This window comes from Ictidomys tridecemlineatus, chromosome 7 (genome assembly GCF_052094955.1).
Source record: "Ictidomys tridecemlineatus isolate mIctTri1 chromosome 7, mIctTri1.hap1, whole genome shotgun sequence".
Lineage (NCBI taxonomy): Eukaryota > Metazoa > Chordata > Mammalia > Rodentia > Sciuridae > Ictidomys > Ictidomys tridecemlineatus.
In genome coordinates this window covers 114,268,630-114,280,976 of record NC_135483.1, presented here as the reverse complement: position 1 = coordinate 114,280,976, position 12,347 = coordinate 114,268,630, and the positions used below count along the sequence as shown (strand labels likewise).

Here is a 12,347-nt window from a genome sequence, read left to right as displayed (position 1 = left end):
TGTGGCTCAGTGGTAGACCACTTGCCTGGCAAGTGTGAGGTACTGGGTTCAATTCTCAGCACCACATATAAATAAATAAATAAAATGAAGGTTCATTGACTATGTATTTATTTACATATACATGTATATAAATATAAAAATATGAATATAAATGAGTGAATTTTAAAAATATATAAAGTGTGGAGGTATAGAGAGCCAAGTGAGCTTCCTTCAGAGGCAGACATTTGCTACTCTAACATCCATGACGATATAACTTGCTTTCATATGCAACCTACAAGTCAGAACATGATTGGTTCTAGAAAATTCCCAACCAAATTCAGGCATGGTGATTCATCACCCTTTAGTATATTTTATTTTATATAACAACAGCGTATGTTATTTTTTCTAAGTATTTCCCCAATGGTTTGATATGTCATTGTGTAAATTTCCAAACCGATTAATCTCATTAATTTTGCATAAAAATGTGAAAACTGCTATCCACAATCCTATAATTAATTTTATGTAGTCTTTGCAGTTAGGCCAATTTTTGGTTATATAAATAAACACACACACATATTCACATATACACACAAGCATGTAAATATATACACGTGGTTTTCAATTAATTGTAATATAGTTTTTAGAGCCAAATAAAAAACATAGAAATTATTTATCACCAATTCTGTTCACTTTCTTTTGACAAGGACAAAGAGAATATTATATTATAATAAATTAGGATTCATAGCTACCTAAAAGTATAAAATAGATACTTCTTTTTAAAATGGATTAATTTTATCACAAACTAAAATATAAATTTTGAGTAACAAAATACATTCTTGGTCTTCCCATGTCCAAACATTGCTAATTCATGCTTTTCTACACTTTCTATCATGTATGGGTGAACAGCTTTATCATAAAAACTTATTTTTGTGGTTGTTTTCATGTAGTGGGGTTTGCAAAACGATGTGAATGATACTCTTGATAAAGACTATTTACAATGCAGAATGTAGCAGTGGAAAGTCATAAAAGCATTTAATGGTCTTTCAACTATAATTTAACTTTGCCAGGATTCATGCATAAAATCACACATTTTCACAAATCTTGATAAATATATCTAGGTCCAAATGTCACTATTTTTCTTCCTACAAAGAGAGGCTTGACATAAAATTAGGGCATTCTGTTCTGGGCTAAAAAGCTCTTTTTGCATTTAAGTTTTTATGGTGATTAAAAAGTATAATTTTCATAGTAGAAAAACACTTTTAGAGGGCAAAAGACATTTTTGATCTGAGAGAAATGAATTTTCTTTTTGCTTAAAAATAAATAATGTTTTGGAAAAGTTGGTTCTGTAAGTTTTTTTTTTCTTCAAAGCCAACTTTTAAATATGTAAAAACGTGACTCTGAGTAAATGCCACTTACCACACACTTATTTAGTACTTACTCCATGACAGGCACTATGCCCAAAGGGAACTGTTGACAGTCCCCTACAGCAGCTCCCAGTATTGAATGTGGTACATTTCTAAGAAACATTTGGGTTTCTTCCTCTCTCTCTCCTCTCTCTCTCTCTCTCTCTCTCTCTCTCTCTCTCTCTCTCTCTCTCTCTCTCTCTTTAATTGTGATTTTATATTGTGCTACTCTTTACTATTTTATATTTTAGTTTACTATGTGAAGGCTATTTCTGAGAGAAAAAGAAATAATAACTAAGAAACCAAATGTAACAAAGAAAAACAACTGTCCCCTCTAAAGTAAAATGAAACAAACAAAACAAACAAAAAAAAACAAAAAGCAACTATAATTGACATAAACACCTTAGCTCCCAAGTCTTTTTTACACTTTAATAGCAGCTCATTTTATTAAAGTATTTGTAGTTGAAGTACAATTAAGGTGATTCTGGTATTCTGCTTCTCAGCTCTCTGTCAATTGACTGTGTCTAACCTCTTTGTTATTGTATTATCCTGTTTACTTCAGATATAAGGTGTGTTCTCTGACAGAGAGGACCCTGGAACAGCAGATATAGGAAAGATTAACAAGTTCAAGGGAAGAATTGAAAAGTCATTAATCAATAGTAAGGCCAATTGTCTCTTGATATCTACTAGGAGAAAGTTTATAATGAAAAGAATGAGAAATTTGTTTTTTGTTTGGAAATTATAAGATGCCAAAGGCTATACATAAAGTAAATGAGAAAAATATGGATTTATATTATATTATTAAATAAAGTGGGTTAGATGCTTAAGTCTCAAATAAGTCTCCAAATAAAAGCTATAATAAAAATAAATGAATGAATCAAAGGTGAAAAAGGCTTTCCCAAGTTCTTTTGTCTTTTGGTTTTATGTGAATCCACAACATAAAAATCCTCAAAATCTGATAAATCCATTAAGAGTCATCACTGACAACATTTCTGTGTTCTGAATTCTGAATATTTCTGAATTTGCTATCACGTTTTATATCAACATATGTATGGTGTGCCAAATGATGAAAAAATGCATGTTCTAAAAACTCAATATACTTAAATATATTTTGTTATTTCTTGATTGTGATCTAATTCTAATGGAAATCTTGAATTTCTCTATGACTATAAAGATATTTTCCAAGAAAGATGGAGTACTGATTTTAGGGGTATTCTTGGGTAGTGGTCTTCTTACATTGTGCCTGTGATTTTTAAATATTTTATTTATTTATTTTAGTTGTAGATGGACATAATATCTTTGTTTTTATTTGTTTATTTTTATGTGGTGCTGATGATCAAATCCATGGCTTTACACGTGCAAGGCAAGCACTCTACCACTCAGCTACAACCCCAGCCCCTATACCTGTGATTTTTGACAGCATAGTTTCTACTAAATCCTGGAAAGTCAATGCTTTGGCACATATATAATATTTGATCTAGAGTGTACCCCACTTTTTTTTTCAGACAAGGGCCATGTCTCATCTCATTATTATATGCACAGTGCTGAATGCAGTGCCTGACATATAACACATAATTTTTTAGTAAATGAATATTGAATTCATATCTTTTAAGCTATCACTCCGTAGAGGAGAAAACATCGAAAAAGAAAACCAATAAGTCCAACTACATGGTAACAGTGTTAGGTAACTTTATTCAAGTACTAGTTCTGACATTTATGAAATGTGTGGTCCCAGACTAGTCCCCTTGCCTGTCTTTTAAGATTCTCATATGTTAAATACAGTAAATTGGAATAGATGATTTCAATGTTCCTTCCCATTCCAACAATCTAAAAGTTTCTAAATATAGTAAAGAAGTGGTGAGGTGAGGACTAAAAGCCAAAGATCAGAATCAGCAGGTAGGAAAGTATCATCAGGGTCTACTAAAAAATGCACCCAACCAGGAGCTACTGACAGGCAACCTTCAGTACCATTTCCTGAGGCTGCTCTAGCAACTGGTGAGGGTGACCAGGGAGCTCACCTTGACCACAGGTCTGTTAGGTTCTAAATGCACCCAAAATACCAAGTGTTATAATCAGCAAATAACTTTAAACCTAAGGGTGACCTTCACATGAATGGAGTGACAGGATTTGGTGACATGTTTACATTTCTGTATTACATATACATGGATAGCAATGTTACTGATTGTGCCTTCTGATCACATATTAAGAGGCAAAATTAGCCAGGTGTGGGAGAGCACACCTGTAATCCCGGAAGTTTGAGAGATCAAGGAAGGAGGATCTCAAGTTTGAGATCAACCATCAAACATTAGTGAGGAACTAAGCAGCTTAGTGAGATCCTGTCTCAAACTAAAAAAGCTGTGTCTTTCTATAGCTCTTTGTAACATGAGTAATAAGACATCCACAGTCTCAGTTGGTGACAGCCTTCCATGTCAGTGCTTCTTAACTCTTTGAAGTAGTAGGTTTTTGAGTAGTCATTCGGTCTTATAAATTCTTCGAATCTAAGATTTAAAAAAAAGGGGGCTGAATTTAGCTCAGTGATAAAGTCCCCCTGGGTTTAATTCCTTAAATGAAAACAAACAAAATGAAAACAACAACAACAACAACAAAAGCAAAAGATAATTTGTATCTTGATGCAATATTATTATGAAAGTTAATTCATTAAAAATAAAATGACCGATTTTCATATTTATAGTTGTCTGCTGATGTTGTATAAATCAGTAAGGACTCCTTTGTTTCCTAATGACAAAAGTTTATCCAACAAGAGGCAAAGAAAATCTAAAACAACCACCAGTCTTAAAATTTTAACTGATATTTGAAAGTTATAATTATCAGTTATGCTTCCCACATAATACATAATACGTTTATCTTACAATATTTACAAATAATGATAGTACAGAGCACTGGGACTACTTAAAGAGAGGATGATTTAACTTGGTTATAAGTAGCTTTACTTCCCAGACTTAATTAGATAATTGCATTGCTATGCATTTTTCTTAAGTTGTATATACCCCTCAAATACTTTGCAAGTGGTGGCAGTTAATGTTGCAACAAAATGTTCTAACCAAATCAAATCTCAAAACCCAGTTGAAAGAGTGGGCTACTAACAGTGTACATTTTCAAAAGACAGCAGTTATAAATATGTAAAATATATACATGACACAGTTTGTGAAGTAAGAGGAAGATGAAGTCTTTTTCTCAAAGGCATTGTCTACAGTAACTCTGTTTCCATTTTAAAGTATTGATAATGTGATAATGCTTCTTGAAATATTTTCTATTTCTCTCTCTTTTTTCCTTCCTTCTTCTCATCCCCTCTCTGCTGCTGCCTGGCAACTTTTCTATCTGAAAAGGCGGGGTATAAAACTCAGCAACCCTTGGAAGGATAGCTACAGAAATCCCTAGCAACCTAACTTCTAGGCCAACTCTCCTTCACACACCTCTTAAAGGAGGCAAACTGTCAGCCCCAGTTTGTTTATACAAAAGCCCTCTTTGTACTGTACTATTTTCAGGTGTGTAGCACATGAATTGTTATCAACTATGTTAAGAAACACAACTGCACACACACAAAACAAGTTAGCAGAAGTGAAATCTGATGTTTGATCACATGTATGCAAAGCATAACTCTAATTGGAAAGTATAAGATTATCACTGACTGATAATTAATATTCCTATGTTGTTTTACAGCAGAAAGGAAGAATGATTGGTTCTACTTTGTATAATTTATCTCATTGAAATATTTCATAATATTCTATAGCTTGATGAATTAATTTATTTAACTTGTCAGTGTTAATAACTCTGATTAGAAAGAAGAAATTATAACAAGCCATAAGAACAAACAAATTTGAACAGTAACTCTAGGTATTCTTTATTCACTAACAGCATACTTTATTAATATCTTTTTTCATCAAGACATTAGGGAGAAATACAAGTATTTTGCAGAAAATTATGTTTTCCCAGCAATTCTTCATCCATTAAAACTAAATGGTCATTCAACATATAAGAATAAGTGATTTAATTTTAAAGCTCAAATTTGGTAGACTTTTTATCAGCTTCACTCACTCATGTTTATAAAAATATTTCTTGATAAACTGGTCATTTTCAATCGCCATTGGGAAGAAGATCCATGTTATACAAATGCTTTGGTATGGGATAGAAATTTTATCCTATTTCATTTCAGTTTTGGAGTATATATATCTAATGTTAAATATTTCAACTATTCATTATATTTTATGGATAAATTGTTATATATACTAATTGGGATGTGAATAAATGTCCTTATTATATTATTATCTAATATTCTTTGTGACAGATATTTAGATGTATGTTATGTCCATGTCAAAATTGCTGTAGAAAATTTTTATATCATTTTGATTTTTATTAATCACAGCCATTTGCTTTCTTAAAATCAATCTTCAAATTTTATTTTATTTATAATACTTCATTGAAACTCATCATAGTGGACATTAAATATAACAAGTCACCTTTCATTGGTATTTTGGCTTATATATTTTCTACAACATTTTATAGCACTATTTTGAGTTATTTTTCATACTTGATTGTCTATTTGATGACAACTTTTAAAAATTTCTTATTTGGCTTTACTACTTTGTCACAATGTTTGAATAATGTATCCTTGATTTTCTTCCATTCAATGAAAAATATCAACCAAATGATTTAAAAGAGATCATGTGGTTTTTTACTTTAATTCATTAAATAGGCTTAATATCAGTGACCCCTGTATGTATTAAGTACGATACATGAAGAATACAATATCTCTTAGGAGTTTGGCTCTCTGATTATATTCAATGATTTTTTTCCATTTCTAAGCCAATGGTGCAATCCTGGACTGCTCCATCTATTGCTAAAGTTGATGAGTCTACTGATGCTTGCTCTTTGCATTGTAGCATTTTTACCTGCTGAGTGACTTTAGTGGAACATATGGAAAATGGCTGTTTTTCCTTTTCTTGCAACGTGTAGGTAGAAGGGTACTGGTAGTAATAGTATAGAAAAGGAAGAATTTGGATATTTTTAGCATGGTTTGTGAGAGCACCTTATCTCTTGCCAATATACAAGTGGATAGATATTTCATAATAGCTGACCACGTAGTTGATTAAATGGGACCCTGTAGTAAAGACACCTGCTTACTTTTTCCCCAATGAATAAGTACTTCATAGAATATAATGGGACATGGACTCTTAAGAAAGATATATTTATAACTTTCACATTATCTCTTTCTCTTTCTCTCATTTTTTCACACCTTCACTCACTTTTTTTTTGAGAGAGAGAGAGAGAGAGAAAAAGAGAAAACTTTTTAATATTTATTTTTTAGTTTTCGGCGGACACAACATCTTTTTATTTTTATGTGGTACTGAGGATCAAACCCAGTGCCCACTATGCCAGGCGAGCGTGTTACTGCTTGAGCCATGTCCCTAGCCCCCTTCACTCATTTTTAAGTTGTAAAATGAATTCAAAGAGGAAGAATCTCTCTATGTAATACATTTTATTATGAAAAAAAATCTATGGAAAATTGTATGAGTAACAGCTAGAAGGAAAAATCACACTCTTTAAAATATAGATGGAATTATATTTTAGACACTAAATCATTTGGTTTACAAGGAAATATAAACTACATTTTAAAATATGGAAATATTGACATAGATAATGCCTTTACAATCATGGTTAACTATGAAAAGATGAAATTCAGAGATTCTTGGCAATGTTCTGTGGCATCACCTCTATGTTCTTTGATCTAGTCTAATTTTAATGAGTTCAATGGAGCATCTAAAGGTGTGTCTGGATAATTTTATTTACATAAACGACTAGTTCATAGTGCTGACATTCATCTATAAGTCTCAATCAGTAAACTGCATAAAGTGCTTAAAATAGCTTTCTTTTCAATTATCCTTTTGCTTAGTTTTGTTTCTTTGTTACAATTTTCCCTTCTACTCATCTCACATTTTAAAATATTGAATATAAAACATTATTTTCAATTTGTTGCTAGACAAATTACTAGTGCTTTATGAAGAAAGTAAACCTTCAACTATTCAGACTTCTGAGTTGGAACTACACAGCTATTTTTGAATGGCAAAGTAAAATTTTAGACACTTGGATGATCATGTTGAAAACTTAAGTGGTCACACAAACAACTTTTATTTTTAATTCCACTGATTCATTCTGATGCCTTTGATGGTTTGGAAAAGTTCCAAAATTGCCACTGTACTGTTTAGAACAAGGAAACAAAACAAAGTAACATCAAACCCACCTCAAAACCTGTTTAAAATGGCTGGAAGCACCCTCTTAAAGAGAGAAACCCACTACAAAACACACTGCCAATTGATCCTGCTTAGGGAACTCAATAGTCATTTCCATTCACCTTCCCATCTTAAGAAATGGTAGTGACTTTTGGGGGTGTTTTGGTTTTGTTTCTGCTGAGTCACTAAATTTTGCATGCCTGTCCCCAAGTGCTGTTCAGCATAAAAGTTAAAAGTGGAATTCAGAAAGCACTGCGATACTGTTAAGTGGAGGAAACCATTTCCCTAAGAAGCTCAGTTACTTGGCTTGTCTTTCCTTCCTAGGAATCTTCCAAGGACCGAAGGGATCAAATCCGATTTGCCCAGAGAAGCAGCCTAGTGCTGATAATTTTCAGCTGGCTGGTAAATGCAGAGCGTTCTAGGCGCCTGGCTGGCTCAGCCCATTGCAGAAAAGTCTCCCCCTTCTCTAAAGACCCAATTCCCTACAGAACCAGCTTGGAGTTACTTTCCCTTCAAGGAGACTGAAATAATTGTGATTTGTGGCGTTCTCAGTTTGCGGTGGTATTTTCCTGTTGTGTTAAATGCCTCTTACTAAGTAATAGATGTGATTTATGTGGACGACGAAGGGGTGTGTGGTGGATTCGGTGGTTAATCAGTGAATTCCCATCCGCTGGCATCTCTCACTGCCCCTCTTGCGTGATGTAAGATCAGACGTACCCTGCATTGAAAAGTCAAGACACACGAGCGGCTCGCTCGCGCTCACACACACTCAGTCTCCCGCACGCGCGCATCCTTACACCTTCCACATCCTGCTCCAGGCAGGAGAAGGCGGACTAGCTGGACTCACTGAGCTGAAGAATTCCCAGTGACATTTGTAAATGACGCTGCTCAATTCCGGGCTCCGAGCCGTCGCTGTCGCCGCCGCTGCCGCCGCCGCCGCCGCCGCCGGGCCAAGGGTGCCGCCGAGCAGTCTCCAGCGCAGGCTTCCTTTCCGGGGGACCACAATGTCCGAGTTTCTCCTCGCCTTACTCACTCTCTCGGGATTATTGCCTATCGCCAAGGTGCTGACCGTGGGAGCCCACCAAGGTAAGGAGAACACCCATCTCCCTTTTCTCCCTCGGCTTTGCTCCTGGGCGATGCTTGCAGATAAGTGAGTGTGGAAACTTAAGTCCTTGCAGCCCCGTTCCCGCTCCCCGGGACCATTTGGCCACTGTGCTCTGGCCTCTCGGGGGGTGAGAGGTGCGGTGGGGAAATTTCTGAACCAGGTGCCAGAGTTCTGGACACACCCACAGTTTCCCCCCCCCTCCTTTGGCCATTTACGGGTCTTGATTTTGTACCCTCCGGGAGCGTTTGGACTTGATTGTGCGCTTCTGCCCGCGCATCCCAAGCGCTGCAGATGTTGGGATCAGAAATCGCTTTTCCATGAGACTCCCCTCCGCTTTGGCTCTCAACTCATGAGCTTTTGCGGGCTCCAGATTCTTCCGGTTAAGCGGGTCAGCCCTCAACTTAGCTTCTGGGTTAACTTCATTACCTGGTGGATACAGGGTCTATGGAGAGGTGAAAGAGCCTACACGACCCCATTTGGTTTCGGTAGCCCCTTCCTGGGGCAGAATCCAGGGAGATTCGCGTCATCAGCCTAGAAGCTTTTTAGGGCGCAAGCACCTGCTTGAACTTGACTTTTTTTTTTTCCCCCTCGGATTCAGAAGGTCTTGACCCAGCCCCATGGTACCTTAAGAGACTTGCCCACTACTGGGGTACCTTGATCCAACCTGGTGCTTTACTCTTGGGTTTTTTTTTTGTTTCCAGTAGCTGATAAATGGTAGAAGTTTAGAAGGGAAGTGGTATGGGAAGCCTAGGAGAGAGGAGGTGGATATTATAATAAACCTGTATTCTGTAAACTTGTAATCTGGAAAACCAGTAATTCCTGCACAAATTTAATAACCTTTGACAACGGATGCACGTATGAAAAAAAGGGAAAAAGAGTAGATGAATATCTGGGACACAGGAACCAGGGTTGGAATGGTTAACTGCTTAAAGTAAAATCAGAAGTATCATAGATCTAGTTTTGCAAATCATAAAATGAGTTTATATGACTAATATAGTTCAACTTTTAAGTTTAATTAGGAATAAAGAAAAGCAAGTAAGAAAATATCAGATGTCAGTGCCAAGCCAACAGGCAAAACGTTGCATTGGGAGATTTAGTGTCTCTGTTTATATGAAGCGAATTATGAACTGACTGAAAATTATTGCTTCATTATAGGAAAGAGCAGGGGAATGAATTGTAGTGTTTGTATCCAACCTGCTGTTGGCAACCAGACCATATTCTTTATAAAATACCCACACATGCCATTTACTTTACCAGCGGTGGGACTAATATGAGTTCCTTTAGGAAATCTGACACTTGCTAGAGATAATCTTTTAAACATATCATTGTCACCTAATCACATAGCTTCTGAACTTGCTTAACTTGCCTTGAAGTTGGTGTGAAATAGTTGAAAACTGTACTGATAAAATGGAAGCCCATAGCTCTAACTTGAAATGATGATGTGTTTGATCTGGAACAATCAGCTCTCAACCTTTCTTAGGATTGTTTGAAGTTGGACCGCAGCAGATGAACAGAATGAAGCTTTTCAGCCCAGTGTGCTAGCAAAATATAATGGCACTGGCAGACTAGAGCTGTTGGGTTCTTTCTGAAGGAGTTCCCTAGCTCCAGAAATTTGACCTCATCTGGAGCTAAGTCCTCTGGGCTTTTGTGTATATTTATGTGGGATAGTGCTGTTGCTACAATGATCACAATGAATGTTTGAAGGGAATTATTTATATAATAAAAAAGTTGAGCATAAAGATAACCAACTTTCTTGTGAGAGGAAATTACATAACTAAAGGGTTGTATTTAGTGCCATTTAGTTCCATGAAGGAAAGGAACATCTAACATATAAGCCAGTCACATGGAAAATAATTGTGAGTTGTCATTGTTTATTTCAGTGTTCATTTTCTTCCTTAACAATACCATCCTAAGAAGTACTTTGTCATGCAGCACAAGTAAAGAGTGGTGGGCCAACAACCTATTGCTCTTTATATAAATATATGAAGATATATGTATACACATCTTTCCAAATAGCTAATTGCCATAGCAAGTTACCAAAATGAAAATGAGGGGGCCCCATTTGGGAGAAAAAAAAGTGGGGGGAAGAATAAGAGAAAGAAATATTGTTGAAAGTTGAAAAAAGAAGGTGCTGCTGCATTATGACAGACCTCCCCCACTAAAATGTTTAACAGAAGATATAGGAATATAAACTCAAGGAAGAGGTTAATGAGATGTAACCTTCAGCACATGCTTATGTCAGTTGTCCTTGAGGAATAGAATAGTTACGTGAAAACACCTGTGTGCTCCATAGTGCGGGAACTAGTTTTATGCCCAAAACTGTGAAATCACTTTTACGTTCTCTAAGTACTTAGTGACTAATGGTAAGCTTTCTAAACTGTACACATTAGATAGAAAATGTTTATACTACTGTCTACCTCTGTTGTTTGGGAATATATAAGCTAAAAACATTTTACTAAATAGAAAAGTACTTGAAACTAACTCACCTTTAGAGTTCAATCCATGTATATCTACTTGCCTTTTAATTATATATTGTATGTTTTTTAGTTTATGTTGATTTTTGATTCAGAGTCACACTAACACAGATGTCAGTTCTTATTAGATTCCATCTCATGTGAAAAGAGAAAGATCTTTGTGACTGTTAACAGTCAAAATTGGAGAGTAAATCAGATTCACTTAGAATCAACTAATTTGTCACCTAACAATGTCATATCAAATCAAAGTATTGCTTGATAAGGATTAAGACTTAAAAGGAAGTATGTTTTAAATTGTCAAATTTTCTGAAAAGAAAAGGGGTTGAGAGACCTGATGCTAGTTCTCTTTTAAATTCTTGAATATCATAACAGGTGGAAACATATTTCCAAATAATTAAAATTCATGTTGCTATTATAATTTTAATATGCCTGTGAACAAAACCACTTAAATATGGCAGACATATATGTATCAAAATTTTAATCTTTTTCCCCTCCAAAAAAGGTGAACTGAAGTCCATGTTCTTTGTAGCCAACAGAATATCATTAAAGTTTTGCTTTGAGGAGGTTTGTATTCTTTGAGGTTACGTTCTTCCCTACCCACATTGAACCTAAATTGCAAATGGGTGATAAGGAAATTATAGAAAAATAAAGAAAAAAATTGTTTTAAAATAATAAGAAACAATGCAGACTGCAGAATAAGGAAGGAAAAAAGAGTGGAAAGAAACCCAACAGATAAATTTAGGAAGGAGCTGAATCCAAATCAGTGTTTCTTGAAGATGACATTAAAATATCTTGAGACAAAATAATAATTTCTTAATATATATTTTTTTCTCTTAATTTCATAATGTACTATGAAAATATTTGCAGTAAAAAAATAGTTTAAAAAATTCTATCAATGAGACTTGATATATTTAAACCATAACATTGGAGAGATACATGAGAACATTGTAGAAAACTTAAATGTTAACTAATCTAGAATTATTAAGAGGGGGAGTTTTTTTAAAAAAATAATTGAATATGAATGAAATCCTCTTAGGGTGTTTGATGAATGATATTCTTAATGTATTCTTAGTAATGAAATTACATTTTCTAAATGCTACTTATCATTCAGGTTAGGAATAGGCAGAGATTTGTAGTT

General features: G+C 34.9%; 1 protein-coding gene and 1 pseudogene across 5 annotated transcripts in view; one reads left to right on the top strand and one right to left on the bottom strand.

Moving 5' to 3' along the window:
- Window positions 1-7,990: 7,990 nt before the first annotated feature.
- The window catches only part of Lrp1b (LDL receptor related protein 1B), a 1,779,935-nt gene continuing 1,775,578 nt past the window's right edge, over window positions 7,991-12,347 (top strand). For 3 of the 5 annotated variants that reach the window (XM_078017329.1, XM_078017328.1, XM_078017331.1), the window contains exon 1: window positions 7,992-8,716. In XM_078017329.1, coding sequence (XP_077873455.1) covers window positions 8,509-8,716 — 208 coding nt within the window. In that variant the 5' untranslated portion in view covers window positions 7,992-8,508. Of the gene's footprint in view, window positions 8,717-12,347 lie in introns of all 5 variants that reach the window. The other 2 variants (XM_078017332.1, XM_078017330.1) reach the window with 2 other exon arrangements.
- LOC144365351 (signal peptidase complex catalytic subunit SEC11A pseudogene) overlaps window positions 8,947-12,347 on the bottom strand; it is a 39,826-nt pseudogene continuing 36,425 nt past the window's right edge.